At 39.5% G+C, this 25,031-nt stretch overlaps 1 protein-coding gene across 2 annotated transcripts in view; it reads left to right on the top strand.

The window, feature by feature from the left end:
* Nucleotides 1-7,875: 7,875 nt before the first annotated feature.
* Nucleotides 7,876-25,031, top strand: part of LOC143159575 (uncharacterized) — a 65,791-nt gene continuing 48,635 nt past the window's right edge. For both annotated transcript variants that reach the window (XM_076336648.1, XM_076336647.1), the window contains exons 1-8: nt 7,876-8,060; nt 8,443-8,543; nt 8,937-9,006; nt 9,899-10,029; nt 11,741-11,829; nt 14,615-14,714; nt 16,079-16,122; nt 17,324-17,401. In XM_076336648.1, coding sequence (XP_076192763.1) covers nt 7,895-8,060; nt 8,443-8,543; nt 8,937-9,006; nt 9,899-10,029; nt 11,741-11,829; nt 14,615-14,714; nt 16,079-16,122; nt 17,324-17,401 — 779 coding nt within the window. In that variant the 5' untranslated portion in view covers nt 7,876-7,894. The remainder of the gene's footprint in view (nt 8,061-8,442; nt 8,544-8,936; nt 9,007-9,898; nt 10,030-11,740; nt 11,830-14,614; nt 14,715-16,078; nt 16,123-17,323; nt 17,402-25,031) is intronic.

The raw sequence follows: 25,031 nt of genomic DNA, 5'->3' as shown, positions 1-25,031 counted from the left end.
TTGGAATGGGGACTAGCAGAAGTTTCACTCAAACAGCACAAGGAAAAGCCTTGTAGCTATCTGAATTATGCGTAACAACGACCAATAGCCTAACAATAAATACTATGTTGTGGTTATGTAGCACTTTCCCGCCACAGATCTCAGTGTGCTTTGCAAAGAGAATTGACCTCATTCTCCCTCTTCTGCACATGACAAAACTGAGGTGGAGAAAGGTATGAAGTCGCACTGGGCAGTGGCATATCTGGAAAAGAAGCCTGTGGTATTTCTCAGAGGCAATAAAAGCATGAGTCTTCCCTATCCTTCAACTCAAGGAGTCCACTTGAACGACTTTGATCAAAGCTTCCGTGCTGGGGAACTAATGTTGTCAGTATCTGCCTTATTCAATACACCTACAAGACTGGTGACAGGCTCCCTCTTCTGCTACAGGCTTTATCCCAGTCAAATTATTTTATGTATGTGCTTCTGCCTACTATCTGTGTTAATAGCATTAATGGCTTTCTACTCATGCTCTGCACCTGATCTTTAGGCTGCGGCTTCTCCAGAGAAAGCCTGCTTTTGTGTCTGTACAATATCTCATGTGATAGGACAATGTTGAATGAGGCTTTTGACTTCAATACATGTTTGACCAAATGATGAAAAGAATGGTGGGACTGGGGCTCACTGCTAGATCTGTTGTTACTGGGGTCGGCTTTGTGATTTCAGGCAAATGACTTCACCTCTGTACGGCATGTTTCAACTTTGCTTAATAGGTATTTAAAATCCATGGACAAATGCACTCTATAGAAGCTAGATGTTACATTACAAAATTAGATATGATTATGCCCTGAAACACGGGGAGTTCCTGACCTGTGTATCCTCTTTTCATCTGGTCACATCTGGTCAACCAGAAGGTTCCCATCATGTTCGAGGATCCAGCCACATATTGCCAGAAGGAAATCTGAGCATTTATGATGCTAAAAATCAAATTTATGGGACACTTATGTGAAGCTGAAGCACTGTTCGTGGGAGAGTCAGTAGCTTTCCAGTACCTGTACTGGTGACCAGTGAGTTAGCTGCCAGGCTGCCAGAAGTCCTTTCCAAAGGATGACCAATGCTAGACATTTACCCTTCCAAATCTGGCGTTAAGTACCTTCAAGAGTCATGTGCTGAAGGTGCTTCTGTTGTCCTTACTGATACAAATAGGACATGGCTCCACCTTTTACATGATTAGTTCTGTTTCCTAAAAAGTGAAAATAAAGTAAATAAAACTGGGTAAAAGTCCACCTGCTCTTGTGTTTTCTATTGTTGCTTCATTAGTGCTGTTAACATGGACTCAGGAAACTACCAATGAATCTCCTTGCCACTGCTGCTCACACATTGCTTGAGCTTGCTTTCCTGCTTCATTGGCTGCAGGTCATGACACGGGGTCCAGAGGATCCTGGAGGTACAATTTCAGTGGCTGTGCACCACCAGGATTCCCTTAGATACGATTATATAGCGTGAGTAGGTTGCTGGTATAAACTTCGTAAAATAACTGGCCCACCTTCAACCACAGATGTACACTCGAGTGCAGATGGGCACGTTATGTTCATGACATGATAGGTGAACCACATAACACAATCCAGGTATCCCTCATCCTTTAACAGAGTAAAGAGCATACCCTTCCCTTTTTTATCACTAATAGCAGTACATATAGGTTTGAAATTCTTCCAGAGTTAACAGCGATAACACAAAATTATCACTGTATAGATTTACAGTCATGAAGGAATTGATATTAAACATAGCTTTGATGATTACCAACTATCTCTACACTGCATTTATAAGTCTTGCCTAGTTGTACTTCTGGTACTTCTTAGCAGAAGATGTAAGTATTTAAAACTCACAATTTTTTGTTTGCTTTGCTGATTACATGGTCATGATTTAGCCTTGAATAATTAATCCTCTCATATCTTGGCTTCCTTCTCTTTTCTTCTATGGTTTCACCTTGGGTGACTTAGAAATAACTTACTCCTGCTTTTCATTAAGTTGAAAACAACATGTATTCTCAGTGGAATGGCTATGTAGTCGTTTTCCTCTCTTACATACCATTTTGTCTTGGTTGGTCCTGGCTGCAAAACAGCTGACCCATTTACCAAACAAATGTGCTAGAGACCTAGTTGTACCCTGAGACGTGTCCAACATAATTCGACTGTGTTGATTTTCCGGCCAGTTTTTTCTTTCCAGTAAGTCTGTTTGCTGATTTGGTAACAAATGAGGAACGATTCGTGTAGCACAGGCAGAAGGAAGAGTTCTTAAAGTCAGTTTACTTTTTTCTTGCAATTTATTTTTGCGTAGGCAGTAAATGAGAGTCATTATTTCTTTAGAAGAGCCTCCTTCAACTCAACTTTGACTAGTATTTTTGTCAAACAGCCACTGGGAGACTATCCAACACCTTCCCATTATTCATAGTTAAACTTCCCTCAGAAATACAAATCAGAAGAAATATGCTTGTGTTTGTAAATTAGTTCCTGCATATCAGAGTATTCTTATGGTTGTCTTGGAAAAACAACTGTTTTTTAAACTTATATATATACTTACATGCTTTAAGAATCTCACTTGAAAAATCAGTCTATACTGTTTCAGAAATGCTACGGTGATCCATTTTAACATTTCTAATGGGGTTTTGTTATTGTTTTAACTGAAAATGTTCAGTGGACTTGACTTGAACTTGCCTTTTTTCCCCCACATACTCCAGAAGTTGATTTTCTTATGTAAAAATAAATACCAAAAAAAAATGTTGAAACCCCCCCACAAGTAAATGTTGAAAAAAATTGCCTACTTCGCTTTGCTCTCCATAATCAATATGCATTACCCTGCTTGTACTACTAGTAAGCTATACAGATTAGTGGGCAAAATCCCCTTCACTACATCAATCAATGAGTGAGTGACAATTAGGATGAGAAAAGGAGACGACTAAAAAGCTGCCTAGTATTGAAGTTACGCTGCTAGTGTGCTATAAAACCAACTGCTTTACAAACAGAAGCAAAAAAGTGAAAATGAAAAAAAAAGTTTTGCAACTCATCTTTCTCTTTCTCTTTCAATATTCAAAATTTGGGCAAAACGTAAATGTCAATGTTTTTGCCAATCTGATAGTCCACTTTCTGCAACAGACTTCTTCCTCACCCTTCCTGAAGCGAAATGCCTGGAGGATTCGTGAGCCAGCAAAAATCAGCTCTCGGTTGCTCTGCATGGGAGAGGCTTTTGTTTCTTTGCACTTGTGAAACCAGTACAGACATTTGCTATGCTCCAGCTCTAATACAGGCTGTAAATGGTTCTGTTTCTGAGGAAAAGTGTGAAATTTATGTATTTCATGTCAGCTACGGCTTTCCATTTTGAAAAGAATTCATGGGATATTTTGCTGTATGCACACTGTGAATACAGAAAATTCACTCACTTCAGAATGTATTCTTAAATAAAGATGGGATATTATTTTTTTTTAAATCTAAGCAGGGAAACTACACTGATGCATGATTGCTAAAAGTCATTTGGTTTGTGACTTACGTTCTGCTGGTCATCTTTTCCAGTACTTTTTCTACAGCATATAGCAATGTAAAAGACCCTTTGATTTCTGCAAAGAATGACCAAGGGTTTTTTTTGTAGCTAATGCATCATTGCTTTAATACATAGTTCTTATTTTGATTTCAAATATTATTACAAACTAATTTTCAAAAGTATTTAAACAATCAAAAAGGCCAAAAATCAACACAACTCACATTTACAGTACTTCTGAAAATACCTAATGTCCATAAGCCAGATGTTTGATGATTTGAATAAGCTGTTATCTTATTTTTAAAAAGATCCTATATTCTTTCTTTTTAATGCTTACCTACTTTCATTCACTTCAGATTTTATTTAAACTTCATTCAAATATTTAGGAATTAAGAGAGAACATAGCTCCTAAAAGCAACAGAAATGTGTTATAAAGGAACAAAATCAATATAGTTCAGAAGATTACATATATTATTGCATTGTCACAACTGAGGTTTTTCTGAGTCCCAGAGCATAGGATGTTACACTTCAACATGCCAAAAATCTACTAAAATACTACAAACCCCCAAACCGTGAGCTGGGATCAGTTAAACATCATTATTGAGCTTTGAGTTGTTTGTGCCTTATATGGGGGTATTAGATGCACCATGGCAAATTCTCTCCCTTTACTGATTTACAGAGATCGTTTTCAACTGTTGATTCCCTTAGGAAAGGTTGGTTTTCAGACTGGCTACAAGGGAGAGATTGCAATGTATGCTTTACCTTGAGGGCAAGAGCAGTGAACTCCATTTGTTAAACAAAGAGATGCACTAATTTGTGGGAATGAGATAAGTAATAAATTCAAATATTTGCTAAATATTTTGTAATTAGTTGAGAGGACAGAGCCTCAATAAACTAAACAGAGCTTCCTCAATAAATTAAAATATTTGTCGGTGTCTGCTGATAATATTGGTTTGGACAGGAACTTATTTACAGTGACACTGAAGGAAACACAGCAAATATGTAGTATATTTTACAATAAAACCCTGGTCTGTGAAATACTTTGCTTGCACTTTTTTAAGCAATCAAAGGAAGCCCGACCCTCAGAAAAATCCTAGAAAAATAATGGAAAGTGTATTTGCTTTGGAAAATTGTACTTCGCATTGTCCTCCCTGACTTCCAGGATTAGCTCTGAATGCTATTAATTCAGGATGATGGTAGTAGAAGAATGAATTTCACATTTCTTTTACACATCATCTGTGCTCCAGGCTGGTGCACAAATCTGTTTACAGGGAGGGAAGCACAGGCCTACATTTGAAACATTAATGGCACTAGCATAATAGAAGTAAATCTAAGTATTTAGGGTCACTGAAGGAAACTGAATCTCAGACTGACCTACATTTGAACCATGAACAGGAAAACAATTATATTCTTTATTTTTTTACTCCGTAACCTTTTTCTTTCTCCAGCATAAAAATTAAAGCCATAAGATTTTTTTTTCCCCTTCCTCCTCACAATTTATGAGAGGAATTCAAAATCTGGCTTAGTCTTAAAAGTTGTACATTAAGCAATGAAGCCAGTGGATGTGGATTCCTACCACGCGACAGAGTTATGGCGTCTATTATTGTTGACCCGTATCCCCTATATAGGCCATAAATACAGTCAAGCTTTTTACTAGCCCCTCCGTGTATGAATTTCACATAGGCTTGTTACCGACTGTAGCTTCTTCTGGGCTTCACCAACAACCACAGAGTGCCATCTGATGTCCTCAAAGAGCAATACACTGTTTCTAAAATCTGTTAAATCACATAAAGGCCAAAATCTCAAAATTACAACTTGACCATCGCAGAACATTGCTTCCCAAGCCTACCTGGAAAGGAGCCTCTAAACAACTTGCCTCTGTTTTCACCAAAACAATCCTAACCTTGCGTATGAAATGATGGGCTCTGAACTAATCATTACTGCAGCACTGTCTTAGCATCTTACACATGTTGGCTATTAATTCTCTCACACATTTAAACATTCATATGCAAATTTGCTAAAATTGTATTCATGCTCCATAAGGGCTTTAAAATGGTTTCTGACAAAGCAAGATCCAGCCCACCACAGAACCATGAGCAGTTGCTGTCAAAATCCACGCTACAAAAATATTTGAGAGAAGTTGAAAGAATAAAGCACCTTCTAGGTTCCAAGACTGTTCCACCAATGTACACATGTGCGTGTCAATATTTATATCTTAATATGGATAAAATGCATTTGTTCATCCAGGGGAGAAATGCACGCATTTGCCTCTCTGCATAGTGCAGACAGCACAGGGGACGCTGGCAGCAGTAGATGACACTTTTTGGGGCCGGGGATCATTTTGCACGCAAGGCAGTTGCGGACGGTGGAGAAACACAGCCATCTACCGGCCCCTGGTTCGCTTTGAGCAGCCTTGTCTTCCCATGACCAGAAATCCAGTTTTGTAGCATGAAAATTTAGCCTAACCCATTTCAGCAGGAGTTTTACTTATATCAATGGGTTATAAATGACTATGTTTGTTAGGGATCAGCATTTATTTTGGATACGTTTAAGCACAGAAGTGAGTGAGGGCTGCAGCATGTTGATTATGGAGTCTCAGCCAAGGTAAACTGCATTTGAATTTCACCACAGGATTTGAGCCCATTGCAAGACCTGCCGAGGATTAACCATGTTTCCTGCTACGTTACAATATGTTGGAATCTTACTGCAATGTATTCCATATTGAAACGCACATGGAAGACACTTTGAAATTTAACTACAGAAAGCGTTTCTCTTTATGGCTATACTGAGAGCTGTGCATTTTGTACCAGACAGTGCTCTTTCTGGTTCTTGCTTCAAAGTTTACTTTAAGGAGCTACAATAAATATACATTGGTATATTTAGGACAAAGCTATCTGGAGTCAGCTATGTATATGTAACATGGTTTTTTTTCCCACTGTGATTATTTGGATGCTTACTAGCTTATAGGGACTCAAAACCTGCAAGCTTTCAACATAATAATTAAGTACTTTAATAATTTAATAATCAAAAGTTAGGCCCTCTCTGTGTAGGGAACCAACTTTTCTTGCTCTGTGACCTCCTTGGTTCTGCCTGTTTAATAACTTAGAACAGTAATTGTTCATCACTTTTTAGGCACTGAGAAGGTTAGAAGACCGTGCTTTATGGCCTTTCTGCAATAGGAAAACATTGCACCTCCCTAAATAAAGAGCCAAATTCTAAGATCACAGCATGATTACTTTCTATCTTCTCTCAACTGCATCATTTCTAACTGCAATTAGAAATTAGCCTAACTGGACGCTTTAGCAACAATTTTCAAAAGTACTTATTTAAATATTTTCAACATGGCTACTTTTTACACCAGTAAAACCACCTCTCGTCATCATATACTTAGCATTGCCAATGTCGCACTGAACATTGTATTTTTCAGTGTTCCTGCAAAGACCCCGAATTTTATTATTGTTTCGTTTGCAAGAGATAATTCAAAACACTTAGAATCAAAGTGTATGTGTTAAGGGAGGCCTAGCAGTTATTGCATCAGATTAGCATGCAAGACTGACTCAGTCACAGTCCTTGTCACATCAGACGAATGATGTGGATTTTCCATAGACAGGGGGTCACTCTGAAGTACCCCTACGTGATTAGCCCTCTGTCAAAGACACCCCTCCGATTCAGATTTCAGGACTGGGAAATCGTTCCCCGCTATATACTGGGGAATTTGCTGGTTTGGTGAGGGTTACCTCATGTCCACTGACTAGAAGTCTGGGACCTGAGAAGCCCTTCCTGTCAAAACCGAAGTATGTCCTCCTGCAGAAAGTCTTATTTTTTAATAAACACATTTTTTAATTAGGAACTTTTTTTGTTGGGGGGGGGGGGGCGTTTCATTAAAATGTCATAACCAGACTATCCGACATGCTTTTGACGACCCTGAACAGGGTTTCCACTTTTAAGGTTAACCCCACCACCCCACGCGTGGTGCTTCAGTAGTGACAAGCATGCCCCCGCCATCTGTGCAGCACCTCAGGGATGCGGCAGCCCCAAACCCGCCTGCCACTGATCCACGTCCTGCGTGGGCCAGAATAAAACCGGACTCAAACCAGACGCCCCGTTTAGGCACGCCACAGCCGTTCAGCTGCCTGGCGCTACGTGTTGAAAAACGCGGGCCAGCCGGGCCGAGCGGCGACTCCCAGCGCTCCTGTCGTTTTTACCCAGCAAACCTGGGGTTTATAAACCTTCTCCCGTCCCTTTTCCCAACCACCTCTACAAGCCCTCAGCGTATCCCCGGCAATCTGGTAGGCCGCTGCCCCGGGTTGGGCCGGGCCGGGGCGGGCCGCGGGGCGGGCCCGGGCCTCAGCCAGAGGTGGCGCCCACGAGCCCGCCCGCCACCACCATGAGCTGCGCCTCGCTGCTGGGGCTCCGGGGGCCGCGGCTCCTGGGGGCTGCCGCCCGCCCGCCCCGCTGGAGCAGGCGGTGCAGCGGCGCCTGCGAGCCCCCGGCGGGCGCCGCGGTGCGCATCGGCTGCGCCTCGGGCTTCTGGGGAGACACGGCGGCCGCAGGTAGGCGGCGGCGGCTGTCCGCGGGGGCGTCGGGGAGACCCGGCCGGGCGGCGGGGGCGGTCGTTGGGGCGCCGAGGCCTGGCGAGGCCGCCGGTCGGGCGTGCGGGCGAGCGGCGGCCGCTGGCGCCGCAAACAGCCCCGTTGCGTAAGCGCCCGGGCCGGGGCTGCCGCCGCACGCCCGGGCGGGCGGGTCGTCCGCAAGGCCGTCACCAAGGGCAGGGGCGGGACGGCCCAGCTCGCCTCAGCCCTGCCCCGCGGCGGCTGGGGCGGGCCGGGACCGCCGGGCGCTGCCCCCGGCGCCGGGCAGCCTCCGGCCGGCGGCCGGGCCGGGCGGGGTGCGGGTACCACGCTGCTAACGGCCGGTTCTCCCCTGCCCCGCCAGTGCCGCAGCTGCTGTACGGAGGGAAGCTGGATTTCCTCGTCTTCGATTATCTCTCCGAGATCACCATGTCGCTGCTGACGGCCGCCAAAGCCCGGTCTCCCGTAAGTAGCCGCCAGGAGCCGTTGCCTAGCCCCAGCGTGCCCGGCTTGGCTCAGGCGAGAGGGCCGGGCTGGGTGGGGTATAGCCCCGCGGTGAGGCGGGTGGGCTCCGGTACCTCCCGAGCTCTCCTCCGACCCAAATCACGTTCGGTGTCTGTTTAAAACACGTCAGGTTACGGGGACACGTTTGCTTTTGCATACTTCTTACTTGCATGTATTTATTTATTTTCATATATTCAGTTTCATCTAGTAAAAGCGTTCGTGTCCTTTCCTCTATCATTATCCAAACATTTTGAGAGCTAGTCGTTCTTCCCTCTTTTCTGTTTTCTGTTAATCAAGAAAAGGGATTGGGTTGACTTAACCGTAACAAATGATAACAGCTTTTAATTATTTCAGGTTTTAGGTTACACTCCGGATTTTGTCTCCGCTGCCATGGCTCCCTATATAAAAGATATTCACAGGAAAGGTACGCTGCTCTTCACGTGAATTTGTATGTTAATTAAGTTCAATTGCTTAGGTGGGTTTTGTGTAGTTACTATTCCTATAAACAGCTGTTTTTCACCCCAGTGTTTTGCTGTCCTCTGGGAATAATGATTTAAACATCGGCAAAAATCCCATTGTAATAGATGTGAAGTGCAGGTCTGATGGTGATATTTAAATTGGGTTAATTTGAAATGCTTGCTGTAATTATAAATATATACATATATCTCCATGTATTTCTTATTGTAGCTTTAATTTGTGAATGGAAGATTGCTTTACAGATCTTTGTTAAAACGTGAGATCTAGATGTTTTCCATGCAATCTAAAAGGTTTTCAACATTCCCATGTAGTTCTAGAATATCACTTATTTTCTGATCACTTTTTTTCTGTTTACATTAGTATAGCTTCACAGCTTTCTGAGCTTGAGAGGAGAAAGGGAATTACTTCCAAGTACCTGATATCTTGCTAACACAGTCTGGAATTTATGGAGATAGATGCGTATTTCTTCTAAAATGCAGTTGATTGGAGAGCATGGATGCTTGAATGACTGGTGTCAAATACTGTTGCTGTAGGAGTTGTTTTGATACTGTCTGTCTGCCTTGTCATGTATGTCTTTTTGGTCACTTTCTCCTTCCATGCATAAAGGGAAGATGAGAAGTATCTATAACAATTATTTTTCTGTAAATAGTTTTGCATTGGCTTATTCCACTCCTTTCACAGATTAAATAGTGTTCCTATTTTAATGTGATTTTAGTGCTTTACTTGATTAGATGTCTGACATCTTGCAGATGATACCTTGCTTGTGTTTCAGCATGCTTTAAGTTTTTAAAATACAAGTGATTGTTGATGCTGCTGAACTTAATTTGTCTTTTGTTTAGGTGTTCGTGTCATCAGTAATGCTGGTGGAATTAATCCACTTGCTTGTGCAGCTGCCCTTCAGGAGGTGGCAAAGAAAGCAGATGTTGATTTGAAAATAGCTGTTGTTGCTGGAGATGACCTAATGAGTGAGGTATTTTACTTTGTCTTAAGGCTTAGTAGCATTGTGGAAATTATTTTAGTCTATATAGCATGAAGGTGGCATTTACTGTCCTGCAGGAACTTATTTTCTGTATCTTTATGCAGTAGCCTTCTACCGTTCGAAGCATCTAAAAATTGTTGCTTCACTTTATTTTTTTTTGTAATGCATGAAAACAATTGTTGGCACATCTTATGTTTGGTGTGTGATGGGGGTGAATTTTACAAGACTCTGGATCTGCTGCTTATCTTTTTGAAGCAAACCATGAATCTGATCTAAGGTCTGCTTGCTTTTCAGTAGAAGCTAGAATGTGCTATTACTTACTGTTTCTGTCTAAACTAAATAATCCTGGGTGTTAAATCTCTTAAATTTTAAATGTGGTGTAGTTACTACGTGTGCAAATGTTCATCCCTTCTAGCTGTTTTTAGTAGTTTATAGGCATTTGCTGCTGTTATTTTGTTTACAGGTAGCTGTTTTTTCTTTTTTTAAGTAATTAGTTTATGGCCAGTAAGGTAATGTTAAGTGGGAGGATTGAAGTGTTAATATTTTAAAAAACCATTGAAGTGTAGAGATGAAATATATGGCTTTTTTTGACTTAAAGGATGACGCTTTAAGTATGAAGTCTGGTTCCTCAAAAAGCGTTGGCCATACCTGAAAAGATACTGTGAGAACAGTTCATACATTGATAGTGGTTAAGAGGGGATAGGTTTGCACTATGGTTAAATCTTTGTATGTAACTTGGAAAATTATTTATCAGTATAGGCTCTGTTACTCCTTGCATGCTGTTGAATGTGGAAGATGGTCAAGTAAGATTATTTGCAAATTATGTGCAGTGCTTGGACTTCCTTTCAAGAAACTTCTACCCTACTGAACTTACTTTAGTAGTGGTCCAGAATTTCATTACTGGTATGACAATGAAATTGTCATTATTTGAGCTTGGCATGGACGTTTCTGATCTGAAATGGATTATTTTCTATGCTATTGTCAGTACATAACTTACAGGAACAAAGAAGAAACAGCTTTTACTGTCTACAGACAACTTTTACTGCTGATACCAAACATAATAAATTACACTAGGAAATGTTGTTTGTGGTTTGGAGGATTTCAGTCCTTACCATAGAATACCAAATTAATTCAAAGTGGAAGCTTTTTTCCCACACTATAGATCCCCCCTGTAACTAGCATTAGACATTGAGTCTATGCAGTCATTGGCCCCTGGATCCACTGGTTTCCCAAGCTGCCTAATGCATGGTCAAAAACACCTACCCCCCTACCGCCCTCTCTGGAAACACGATGTATTCTAAGGATCACCTGGAGCTGCAGAATTAGCCTTGTTTTCTGGCCATGCCACCATTGCCGTTATGGCAGACACATTTCTGTTTGCAGGGTTTGATTTACTCAGTCCTACAGCAATTAAAGGCAGTTTAAAAGCCTAGGGAATATACCAATTCATTGTAGTTGATCATCTGTGAATGGACTAGCCTTCTTTAAAGACCAACTTGTTTTTTTGTGTGCTGGAAAACTATGGTTAAAAGTGTGTCTAGGGCTTTTAGCCATTCAACTGATTTGTATTGTTGCTAATTTCAATAATTATACTTTGCTTAGAGTTGCTATGAAGTGGATCTATTGTCTGATACTAATAAAAGGCTTACAGCAGATACTACAAAATACTCATAGGTTTGGTGTTTTCTTTGTTTTCTAACAGAAGGAGAACCTAAAAGGAACTGGTATCACTGATTTAGAGAGTGGCAGACAATTTCCAGAGAGCATTCATAGCATGAATGTGTATCTTGGGTGAGTTATGTTAACAAGTTGTTTATTATGGAAATAATATTTTTTTATTGTGGAAAAACAATTTTAACACATTGGTTTTGTAAGTACAACCACCTGCTATGTGAGGTTCACCTTTGCATTATTCAGGCAACCAGAAAAAAAAAATTGTTTGTAACTTGCAAATAAACTTTTAAGTTTATAATAAAATAAATAAAATAAATAAGTTAAAATAAAATAAAATAAACTTTAGAACCTTGCCAGTTGTGACTCCTTAGCATTAAATCTCCTGTGAATCCTCAGGTTTTAGTTCAAGCCAAAATAGTTTTAGTTTAATTATAACAATTGCAAAAATCCTTTTTCATATGCGGAGTATCCTGTGGCTGCATGGAGCAGTTGTTTAGGATATTGTCACTAGAAAAGTGCAAACGAGGAATTAAAGTACTGGAACACGCTCTGAGTGCTGTAAGAGGTTCCATTAGGCTGCACTGAATCGTGTGTCAGGCTTTGTACCATTGAAATTTTGGAAGCTGGCTTTCCAGGATGGATCACTTTTGAAAGATCTCCTTTGCCTCCTTTATGATACTAAAGGCCTCCCATAAATCTCTAAATGCAGGTGTTCTAGCTACCTGTTTGTGAACAGTCGCATTTTCATTGTCACCATCAACTTCTTCAGATGGATCAATGTCCATCAAGTCTATCAAAGGGGAAGGACTGAGAAATGGGACAATGGTCAGGTGTTCCCAAAAGCCAGCATATCTTCCAGTTGATGATCCTGGTGATCCTGTTTTTGCTCTTCCATCCTCCATGTCATGTATCATCCCTCTTGTATTTCTTTTCGGTGTATTTCTAAAGTCTGTGCACACAGTCCCCCCTCTTTTACACTAATGTTTATGGAAAAACTGCTGTGCTCTCTCTTTTGTCATTATCATTGCACTTTCCAAAAATGCATTACTGGCAGATAGCAGAGTATGGTTATACCTAACACAGCATGTATTTAGTTCTGCAAAATAAGAAACTTTTAATAGATGAGTCTTTTTAAATTCATCTTTAGTGTTTTCTGTTGCTGGATTTTTCTGTTTGTTAAACTTTGACTTGCAACATTTGCAGATCATGAGTAACTCTAAATGAAACCTAAGAAATAATGTTTAAGATTTGTAACTGTGAGAAAGAGTTCATTCCAATTCTGGTGGTTCATGATTTATTCATGAATTAAAAAAGCAATGCAAATCAAAGGAGAGAGGACAAAAGCAGGCTAGTATGAGGATGAGGCATTTTAAAAATCCATTACCTCTGCTTCATTAACAGATGCTAGAACAGCGGACTCTTGGTTTTCTAATAAAAGCGGTATTTCTTTATGGGCCCCTTAATCTCAGTTGCATTGAAATGTAAAGCTATTACCAGCCTCTTAAATCAATTGTTTCATAAGTTACATTTTTCTTTGACAGCATCAGCGCTGGATGCTTATTCATAAAGCAAATGATAAATTTATATATGCCTGTAAAACAAGTCAACATCAGAGTGTATCGGGTAAAATCTGAAAGTTCTGTAGATAGTTCACTTTTAATTCCCTAAATCTGATTATGTTTACAGTTTGATTCTTGATTCAAGTGTGTAAGCTCCATCTGAAAAATCTGCATTGGGGTATCAATCCTGAAGTGTTTCTTCTGTCCCTCCTGATTTGGGCTATTAGGAGTTCTGTGGACTGAGTTCACGTGCATTTTTAAGAATAAGAGCCAAACGGCTTTATTTACTGCTTGTTAAAGGTAGTTACACAGTTTTTTCTATCAGTATCCTGTATGTACGTATGCAGAAACCCCATTTGTGCTTTTTACCTGTGACTGTTACTTAACACTATGCCCAGAGGTGTAAATAGCTTCTGTATGCTGTATATTTGCTTGTTGTTCTAGCTAGTATCCTTTGGTTCATGTAGCATTGGGGGAAAAAAGTACATACTTACGTTTTATGTTTACATCACTAAGAAAACTTTTGTGTTTCCTAACTTACCTCTTGACAAAAACAGGGCTAAGTCTATAGAAACTGTAGAAAAGCACTGCTGGTGATTTTATTCTTCAGGGCACGCGGTTTACATGGTTTGTGTGTTGAAGCTGCCTATTTCATGAAGAATAGAAGGATCCAGCAGATAGCATGGGTTTAGAAGCCAGGAGCCACACGCTCTGGTCAAAGCTTGCTCACTAAAGTGTATAAACTCGAGTGGTTCACCTGGGTGAATATTTTCAAGCCTGACTAATTCTGACTGGGCTGACTCTTACCTGACCAATCTGGAAAATCCGTTGCCTGAGTTTCTTTGAAAATGACTGTACGGTGCTCCTCTTGAAGTTGGTTGATACTGCGAGTTCTAAAAAATGCCTATGGAAATTGACCTGAAAGGTTTAAAATTGGAGGGCAAAGTCACCAAGTTTTCTCTGTGAAGAATATTGGTCTTTATACACTCATCTACAAATGAAATACAAGCAATGAATCTCTGAAAAACACTTACTATTTTCTGTTACTGATAATAGAAGTGACCCTCTATGCACTATGTTCAAGAGAGTTTCTATGAGCATCAAGACGAGTGTTTCAATTATGTCATTTAGGTACCTAAATTTGATCGGGTGTTCTGATGATTGCTTTTTAAAATATTCTTGTTGTATATACAAAATGACAACTTGGTCGTTAAAGTTGATTTCATTGATTTCCTACAGGATTTTTAAGTGATTTTTATCCTGTGTGTGGCAGGGAACTGATTTTTTTTAAATGATGCTTTGAAAAGTAAAAGTACTTAACTGTTGTGTTTTGTCACCTTTAGTGCAAGACCAATAAGCAGGGCTCTTGACCTTGGAGCTGATATTGTTGTGACAGGTAGATGCGTTGACAGTGGGATTGTATTAGGACCACTCATTCATTCTGTAAGTATGAGTTAATTTCCATATGGTAATGAACATATGTGAATGAATATTCAGCAGTCATTGTCAGACAACTGTTGCTCCTTAGGAAAATGTAGATACTAAATGAAAAATAATGAGCACCTTAATTTTTTTTTTTCCTTACATGCATGAAAAGTTGCTAGCTTTCACTTCTCCTAAACTTACAGCAGGGATATTTATGAACTTGTGTATCATGAAGCTGGAAAGCGTTTTGGTGAAGTTAAGGAAGTCTTACCATGTTTCATCAGTATTTCACTCTTACTCCTCCCCCCCGCCCCTTTAAAATTTGGTGTGTAAGGTTAAGAAACAAGTATATTTTTCTGTACCACAAGGTGGCGATAGTAGAGCTCACTTTGGTTTTGGGGGGGAGGGAGGCACGTGAGGTGGTCTAAAACACTGGTCTTTTTCAATGGGTAAGCAGTTTTTATTTTAAGTAGTTGAGTTTCAATACAACATTTCTCAAATTCCTTGAATTTCAACAAATTATACAAGCAGGATATGTGGTTTTCTTAAGCATTTTGAATAGGTTATACATTTTTGTGAATGACCACACACTGTGAAATATGGAAGCTTCTTTTGGTGCATATTTAAAAAAAAAATATGAGGGTATGTGTTAGTGTCTAGTTACAAACATCCTTTCTAAAACTTCATACTCTTCTGACTTCATGTATGTCAAATGTTGGCTAATCAAGAATTAAACTTTCCCATTTATAATTGCCATTATGACTTGTTATTTTATTCCTAGCTGTTTACATTTTCAAAATAGCTGTCAGTGTGTATTATCTACTCCGGAGAGGCCTTATCTAATTTATTTAAAGGTTTAGGGATATTTCTGTTAAGTTCTAAATAAGAAACAATGAATATATTGCTTGCACTGCATTGAACTTGGGGAAAAATGATTTCTAGTTAAACAGAAAACATACTTCCAGTTTTTAAGGATGACTGGTAGTACTCCAGGAACTGATAACTTTCAGAAGTTGAAAAAACAGTGGTTTGTTTACATGATACAAAATAGGTGGTAGATTCTTAAACCTCTGGGTTATGCAAACTTTGAATAATATGAATATTGCACTTCCAATTTTTTTGAAGAGGGTGTGACTTTGAGAATTTATATTTGTTTGGGTGTATTAATAAGAGGAGAACTGAAATACATCGGAGCTCTTTTACTTATTTACTGTATAGCAACTCAAATCCATGTACAGCACCTGCCAATTGTTGTTCTTCAGATTTCTGCAGTTAAGTAAAAATATCCAATGCATTGTTACTCAAATCAGTGAACATACTATGTGCAGTTTTCTGTACTGTATGAAACCTTTATATATGTAACATTTGTATTTTTCTTCTAGTTTGGCTGGAATAGGGATGAATTTGACTTGCTAGCTGCGGGAAGGTAAATGATATAAGAAGAAATGGGTAAATTTACATTTCATATCATATAATGTCAGGATAACAGAACTTTTTAAGCACTTAATGATTTTGCATATTATTATTATTAAATTCATTTATTTGAATGTTATTGTTAGGTTTTGGGTTCTTTTTTAAGGCTTACTTAATATTCTCTCATTTGGAATTGAAATTATAGAAACTTCTTTCTGGAACCAACTTAAAATAACAAAATGAGGAAAGGAGTGGATGATTTTATTTAAGAGCTTAACTTTCTCTTCCTGTCCATTTTGTGTCAAAAGATGAAATCTTACAGTACAGACCAGTGATTCCCAGCTTCTTCTGTTTGGCCATCACTGTTGATAGTTGAGATGGTAGCAGGCCTTACCCTCAAAGATGCACAGGAGGATATTCAGTCAGAGGTCAGCATCCGTGTATGGTTGTGCAGAAGCTCAGTGTCAGTACTCCCATTTGCAAACCCAAGTTGTAAGTCCTAAGGTTAGGAATCTGATGCAGAAAGCATAGAGTAAAATTCTGTTGCCTAAGTTAACTTTTTGCATCATCCGACTGCGTTGAAGTCCATGAAAAATGGGTGACTACTTGGGTAACCTGAGTACACCTAGTAGTATTATGCTTGGACCCCCTGTTGCTTGAGAATAAATGTGGAGGGAAACTCCAGCTCCACTGAATTGGGGATGATAGATGAGGATTTTCCCCATAATTCTATTGAGTGTTTATGGACTATCACAATCAAAGATTTGAAAATCATGATACGTAATCATAATATATTCTGTCCTTCACATTGGAAGTGAGATCTTGTAACTCTTGATTTTAAAAATGGGCTTTGCATATTTTGTTACACACAGTGCAGACTGCTCAGATAATTTAGATCAAGACTTTTTGAAATGACCAATGAAACTTGTTTCTTGGTGTCAGATAATCTTTTAGGTGTTCATTTTTTTTTTTTCAGGAAATTCATTTGATTCTTCACGTAAAAGTTACTCCTTTCAACTCTTCTTACATTAATCTTTCAGAATCCCTTGTTATGTTTAATGCGTAATTTATAAATGTGTTAGATGCCTATGGAGGAAAAAAAATAGCATGTTCTGTTATTTAGCTTTATTTCTACTGTATTATCATAGTTTAAAGCTGGATTTGTGAAACCTGATTTTACAGAATATTTAGTTATTTAAATGCCATTTTCCCAGCCTTGCAGGTCATCTCATTGAATGTGGTGCTCAATGTACAGGTGGAATATTCACTGATTGGCATGCAGTACCAGACTGGTAGGTAACCATGACATCAACATGTATGTTTGTAGTGGACCGAAGATGAGGTTTCCTACTATATCTATGTTGTGAAAACTGCTTCTACTTTATTCTTTTGGGGGAGGCAATATAGGCCTCTTGATATTTTTCTGCCTTAATGTTACTCTTCTACAAGGTCTATTCTCCCTATTGCAGTTTCCCTTTCTGGTCAGCTGGGGGCTTTCTTTGTTAACTTAGGAAGCAGATGATTTGAAAAAAAATTTAGCACTTTGATTTTTTTTTTTCTTTTAGATTATTTTTTCTGTGTTTTTTATCATCTGCTTTTTGGAAAGATTTGTTACTGGCTTTCATGTATGATTGTAATGGAGAAGACAATATGCATATTTTGGATGCTGTTTCATGAGTCTTCAGTTAGATCAGAGTTGCCTACTGCTCAGTCACAAATTTTATATAATTTGCTTTGGTAGGGGTGGATGTATGCCACAGTCCTCTCCTGCTGTATGGCCTGATCTCCACAAATGTGTTGAGCTGTCAGTCCTTTCAAAAAGTTATGTGTGTATCTTGTGTTCAGGCTTCCTGGATTACTTTCACGCAGGTAGGTCCTTCTGCCTGCTGAGAAGTACCACAAGGCAGGACTAACGTAGCCTCTTAAAAACAAGTTGGTCAAAAGCAGTAGTTTAAAAGTAGTCAGGGAACATGTTTTGCATAGGTTGAGTGATTCTGGCTGTAGTTTATTCCTATTTTCCTTGGGATGAGAGGGAGGAATCTTGTCCTGTGCTGTGTCATGAGAAAGGCAGCGCTTCCTTTACTTGATGGAGGAAAGGGATGAAGAGCAGTGGGAGAGATGCGGGAGAGAAGGGTGGTTTTCATCGGGTGTGTTCCTGTTCCCAAGTTGACCCTGGGAAGGAGGCCACTGGGGGCAGCCTGTAGTCCAGGTGGATGAACCAGCAGGACACTGTGTCCTGCAGTCTGAAGAGCTGCTCTCCTGGGTTAGTTCCCTAGGGCTGCCAAGCTTTTTTTCTGCTACTTGTAGTGAGTGTTTCTGATTCAGAGCGTGATCCTGAAAGAAGTATTCTGCTTTTCTGAGTTCCTGAACACTGCTGATTTACAGGTGAAGGCACATATGGCATTGAAAGAAACAGGGTCAGACATTTCTTTTCACCTATTAGAAGGCTGCTAGCCCTGAACAAACTGCACTCACTCCTCACTGTTGTGTTCAATGGGAAATCGAATGAGAGGGTTTATGGCAATGAGACATTCTTTTCAGTTTGGAAATTTATAACTGCTAATCTTATTCCTATTCTGATCTATCTCATGATGATTTTTTTATGCTGTATCATGAAACTTCTTAAAATCTCCTGTAACTGTGACTCCAACAGACCTCGCTCTATAAAAGAATGAAAGAAAAAGCAGAATACTACTTTTCTTATTAAAATGCTTGGTAGTTCTTTATTTTTAAGGATTTTTCTGAGAGAAATGGCAGTCTGGTTTAAAAACAAAAAAGGAAGTTTGAGTATATTAAACCATGAGCTACTGGAGTGGGAGTAGCTAATTTTACGGACAAGTATATATACATTGTATATGCATAGCTAATACTAGTGTGTGTATAAAAGTCATGTAACTCTCTAAAATCATAGTAGTCTTGTGCCTTAGAGTTAACTGGTGCTGACTTGGATCGCTACTAAAGAATATAGAAGGATAGCACCCAATACCGCTCTGTCATCTTGTCCCCATCGATCTGCACGCGTACTTCTGAACCATGCATGATTGTATCTATGCTAATATAACAGTAACTTATTTACCTTCGGGTTAAGTCTTCTAAAGAATTAATCACGGTGCCTTAAAACTAGTGTTTTTGTTTGCAAATTGAAAAAGGCTTAGGCATTTAATTGATGAAATTCTTGAAATAAAAGCATGTTACACGTCAGCCTGTATGATAAACGTCAGCCTGTATGATAAACTCCTAAAACTAGTCAAAACCAAAATAACGTGTGAGCTTTAATGTTACATTTGGAGAGGCAGAGTAGAAGGCTGACTAAAGTGGACTTGTCCAGCACATCCATTTAGGGTACGGGGAGAAGGAGGGAGGGGAGGAGATTTGTTAGAGAGCTTTGCTGCTCCCCCCTCCCCTGATAAATAGTTGTTTACTATATTTAGGTCCAAATGCACAAAGAGGAAATATTATGAAAGCCTTTGGGCTGCAGAAAAATGCATTTTCCATTTGATAGCTTAGTAGTAACCTGTTGACTCCTTAACTTAAAGAAACTTGGTGGGGTGGGGTTTTTGTTATTTAGACAGTCTGAATCCATTTTCAATGCATGCAGATAATGCATTGCATAATAATGCACAATAATATGATCATTCGTAGTTTCAGTACTGACCAAAACATGCAATACCTGCTGCCACCAACATTACTTACATTGCCAATAGGTCAACAGAGCTCTGACAGAGTTTGCAGAAGTTACTTGACTATAGTTTATTAATGATTTCTCCCTCATTTAGGAAAAGCAACATTTTTAGCAGTCTCCTGAAAGTAAGCATGTGTAATTTAGATCTTAGTAAATCGTAGTGTCTGTGATACATAAGGTTAAATCCAAACCAGCCCAACAAAGTAAATGTGGGGGGAAGAAGCCAAGTCAAATATCTGTGTTTGTCGTTAGAGCTCCTTTCACATAGGAATTTCTCACTGCCATGAGTGCATTCATGCAGCCAAGACCACTTACCGTTCAGCTCTGCAAACATTTACTGGACCTTTACACTAGAGCTTAAGAAAACCTTTCACAGCACTTATGCTGTTCTCTGGTGACTGAACGCTAGAGGGCAATCTCTCTCTTTTCCTCACATCTTATTGCAGAGGGTAGGCTTAGTTATGATTAGACTCGGGTCATTTTTTGACTGCCTTTGGGTTTTTTTTCTCCCTGAGAACAGTAGTCCACATTGCTCTTCTGTCTTTGGCTGCTGAAAAAGGTGTAAGTGTACTGCTAAGAAGGGCTGATAGGTATGAGTTTTTTCTAACTTGTAAACAAAAAAGGAAGAATTTATCAAATTTTTAGGCTTATAAACCTTATCTGTCTATTGTTTATGCATAAGCAAAAATAATTAACTGTGTAAACGAGCACTTTAAGCCAGGCAAGTCAGAGTCAGAGCTCGCATTCCATGCATATATTATCATGTCTCTATGAGTATTGAGGCATTGGATTGGACCCACTTCATTCATCCAACATAGTTTTTTAGTTTGGGGGGGGTGTGTGGGGTGTGTGTGTGTGTTTGTGTGGTTTTGTTTTGTTTTTAATTTTCTTGAAATGTTTGATGCAGACCACTTCTGGGAACTCAGTTCCACTGCAAAAGGGTTCTTTAAGTCTCAGGAATGTTCATGTGGGTATATTGTGGCCATTGAATACTTAGCTGTTAAAACCTAAGCTATTCTTTCTTTTTCTTTGTTGTCTCGGTAAAGTAAGTTTTTAATGTAAAACAAGTAAAGTGCATGTTCCAGCTCATGACTCTCCAAGTTACTTTAGTTGATAGAAGCCAGACTTAGTTGATTTCTGTCTGCTGACCTAAGGCACTGGGATTTCTTTAATTGTGCTGGGTGTATCTCCTTAATATATTTGACTTAAAGGCAGGAATCTTGAAGCTGTAAAATTTCATCCAGTTTTCATGAAAACGAACAGACAGGTAGAGGGGATAGACGCCGTTGACTTTTCCAGTGAGAGGAAGGCTGCTTGACTCACCTCTTGTGTGGATTCTCTGATGTTTAGCAGAGAAAATGTAAGAAACCATTAGTTCACAGATTATAGAAGACTAATGTGCATTCTTAAATGACTGATTTTAAGTAAATGTTATCAAAAAGGACACTTACTCCTTTTCTGTTATTTGTGTAATAATATATGTCAATAGATGGTCAGAAGAAGTGATAATGCATCACTGCTCCCTATTTAATGTCTAGTGCCCAGCACTCAATAGGGAATTCATGCAATGTGTCAAAATGAACCGTGATGCCAGAACTATATTGATAATGCACAGCTCTGTATTTAATTTCATTTAACCCCAGACATTGCTGTCTCTTACTATTATTTAGTGCCAGTGGATGATTAGTACATTGTTTTGTTTTGAAATGCAGGAGAGAATAAACTAATGCTGATCAGTAGAGTAATCATTTTGAGGAGATGATAAACACTGACATTTTGCCCTAAGCCAGGAGTGTACCATGGTTGAGACTGCATAATCCTCTGGCCTGGGCTGACCAAAAGGGTAAGTCACTAGTTGTAGTCTCTTAAGGGCTGGATCCAGATTGCTTAACTTGGGACTTGAACAGAATCCAGCATACGAGTCCCAATCAGCAATGTGGAATGCCTTTTTCTCTGTAGCACCATCTATTCCAGGCAGCTGAAAACACCAGGTAGCCTGTCTGATTGGCCTGAAATTGTCTAGGCATTGAGAGTTTACATACAAGGCATACTCTGAAATGCCCTAGTCAGAGGAGATAAGTGATGCAATCAATAAATTTTGCCTAAATTGGAATTGCAGCAGAAGTTAGGAAACATGTTGGTACTGACCTGTAGAGATGCGTATCCTTACCCATAAGTTTGTGCTGATCTTGCCTGACACGTTAGCAGTTTTGAATTGGTTGTAAAAACACTGCTAGAAGTGGTAGCAGTTTCTTCTTTTTGCGGTTGAAATACATGCCCAGGGAGTTGAGAAGCTTGGCTTAGAGCTCTTCTCAGCATGACGTTCATTGAGTCACATCCCAGGAAACTGCATTAGCTGTAAAGCTAAAATTTGATAGCACAGCCTACTTGGGCCCTGGTTCACTTCCATGTCACATGCATTGCTGTGGGTTTTTTTTGTTTTTTGTTTTCTTTCTTCCCCTGCAAGTAAATGTGCTACACTAACTGTCCCATCTTTTGTTGCCAGTAATCTCCCCAGTCTACCAGTAGTGGCCAGAATGAGATACTTGAGGGGTTTGGCACCTTATGAGGGAAGAAATACCTGTTTTATCTCAGACAATGTGTCTCTCCCTGAGCTAAACAGGACCCAATACTGATCATGGATTTTACTTTTTTTTGTAATGCAAATGGTGTAAGATATGCAGCAAAACAAGAAGAAAGGCTATCTTCATAGCTGCACAGAGGTTCACTAGTGCATTGTCTTGAGAGTAGACAGAGAAGATCTCTGCTTAGATGGTTCATGTTATCACCTGTGACATGCCCATAAACTGTAATATTTCTGAGAGCCAAACCTGAAGAAAAAACAGCATTTTACATGGAAAAAATTAATTCAAGAGTAAGTCATTGGCAGGCAGAGAACTGACAGGAGACTCAATTTCAGAGCCCTGTTTCCTATTAGAATAGGATAGCAGCTGTAGGTGGTTGCTGAGAAGGTGGCTTCAGCAGCAAAACCAGTTTTGGAACTTCGTTACCCCTGTGTTGTAGTCAGTGAGGACCTGCTTTAACTGTTAACTCCTCACCTAGCCCCAACTTGGAGGGGGTTTCTGAAGTTTAGTCTTAGCTTGGATTTATTCAGTGCTCTGGTTTACTAATGCATATAACTTACTTAATTGTTAATTACCAAACACGCAACCCGAAACAGACATTTTGGACAAAAGAATGGTAGTTGTCATCTCCTTTCACGAACTGATGTATATTACTTCTGTATTTTAACTCTGTGTTAAAAGAACTGCTCAAAATGTTTTAAAAGTGGTACTTTCATATTTATCTCTAGTATTGTATTTTATTAATTACACGATCATATAATTTAATTAGAATCCATTTTAGTAGTCTCCTTTCAGAGTTGTTTACATTGCTTGATATTGCCCCATCCTACTAGGGGTTTTTATCACTAAACTGATGCAGTTCTTGTATTATTGAAGGGTGCCACTTTGGATGCCATGACTGTAGTTGCTGCTGAAGTTCAAGTTCATAGTTCTGTGGTTTAACTCCCCTGCTACACTGTACAAAATTACAACTTGGCTGTGGGTTATGGCCAGCATAAAGTTGGCGTGTTACAGAGCGGATGTCATATGGTCTATAGTCATTCAGCAAAACCTACTAGTGAATCGGGCAAAGAGTTACTTCTTTCAGTGGAAGTGCTGATTAAGGTGACGGTGTGATCATAGTACCTGTGGTATGTGCTAGAATACCCCATCCAGGTAGCTATTGCTGCTAGTGAGCTCTAACGCCAGGTTTAAGTAGCTGTCACTTGACTGAACCATGCCATAGGGCTGACTTAGTCCAGTTTGTTTCCAAGCTGAGAATTAATTTGAAGTAATGTCTTTTAGCAATATACAAAATACATTTTTCTCCTAAGCATGCATATGTTAACATAGGTGATTATTGGCATCTGCTATGAGGTAGTATAGGATGTATGTATTTTCCCAGTCATCTAGTTACAATACAGATGGAATCCAGGGGCTTCTTGCTCAATTTATTGAGCTCTATGTTTTGGATTGTTAAAATGTGAGGGAAGCTTTCAGAGCTGACGTGACCTGGGAGAACACACATCTTCTGCAACTAATTGAGCATTCAGGGAAGTTCATTGGGTGGTGTTGGACCTTGAGGAGGAAACATCCCTCACACTTATCTCAGATGAAGGCAAAAAGTGTTCCTTGATACCTTCACTAACTGTTGAAACAGTAACAATGAAAGAGATGACCAAAGGGTAAGTCACTGATTGTAGTGTTCTTTTCATTGACCTTCTGGGTTGTGAATTTCAGAATGGTTTAAATCTAGCTAAAAACTCTTATCATGCTAGGACATGCTAGTGTCCTGTGTCAGCATGCCTTTCCTAGGAAGACTAGAAGTTTTTCCCCCTTTTTTGTTTCTTTTGGGGGGTGGTGGTGTTTGTTTTGGTTTTTGTTTGGGTTTTTTTGTGTTAGAATGTCTTCTCCCTTCATACAGTTTTCTTACAAGCTTTGGGTCAACACTTTGCTGCAAGTGGTAAGAACTGTCTGTCTTTTTTATATAGCAAATATGTCTCAACCTTAGAGGCTATTTAGAAGCTGTTCCAGAAAGTACATTCATACCTATATGGTCTCCTTCCAGCTACTCTGGCAGCATAAAAAATTCCACCATAAGGATCCTCTGACTTTGATGGCCCTAAGATAACAGGAAGATCAGAGTCTGTCCTTCCTTTTGCATACTAAGGGACCTGAATAATAGTGTTGTTTATACTGACACTGTTTATCTGCTGTCTTCCATGATTGGTCTGCTTTTAATGATTTAAGTGTTTGCCAGATTTTAACCATTTTAGGGAGTGAAATTTTTCTCTTTGCCTCACTATATTGTTGGTTTTTGTTTTTTAATGGTTCAGGTCTTTTGAGAGTGGCGCTTGGGTAAACTGAAGTTTAATCGATGTTAGTAGACTCAGTGGCTCAGAGTAGAAAGTTGAGTGTCTACAGTTCACCTTTTCTTTTGTCAAAACAAAGATCACTGGGGAGTAGGTGCAGGAATGTGTCGTAAGAGTTGTGTGTGCTGATGACTTAGATCAAAGTGGGCTGCAGCAAGGATACCAGTTGTCACTGCAGCGGGATAGACTGCACTGGGTAATGTCTTGATGGAAGTGATTTCACTTTTGGGTAAGTGATTCAAATAAGCTGTGTGAGCCTGCTAGCAAGGCACCTGGTGCTGTTGCCTTAAGACAGGTAGATGGT

The sequence above is a fragment of the Aptenodytes patagonicus genome, chromosome 4, assembly GCF_965638725.1.
Source record: "Aptenodytes patagonicus chromosome 4, bAptPat1.pri.cur, whole genome shotgun sequence".
NCBI classification, from domain to species: domain Eukaryota; kingdom Metazoa; phylum Chordata; class Aves; order Sphenisciformes; family Spheniscidae; genus Aptenodytes; species Aptenodytes patagonicus.
This window is presented reverse-complemented; position numbering and strand designations above follow the sequence as displayed.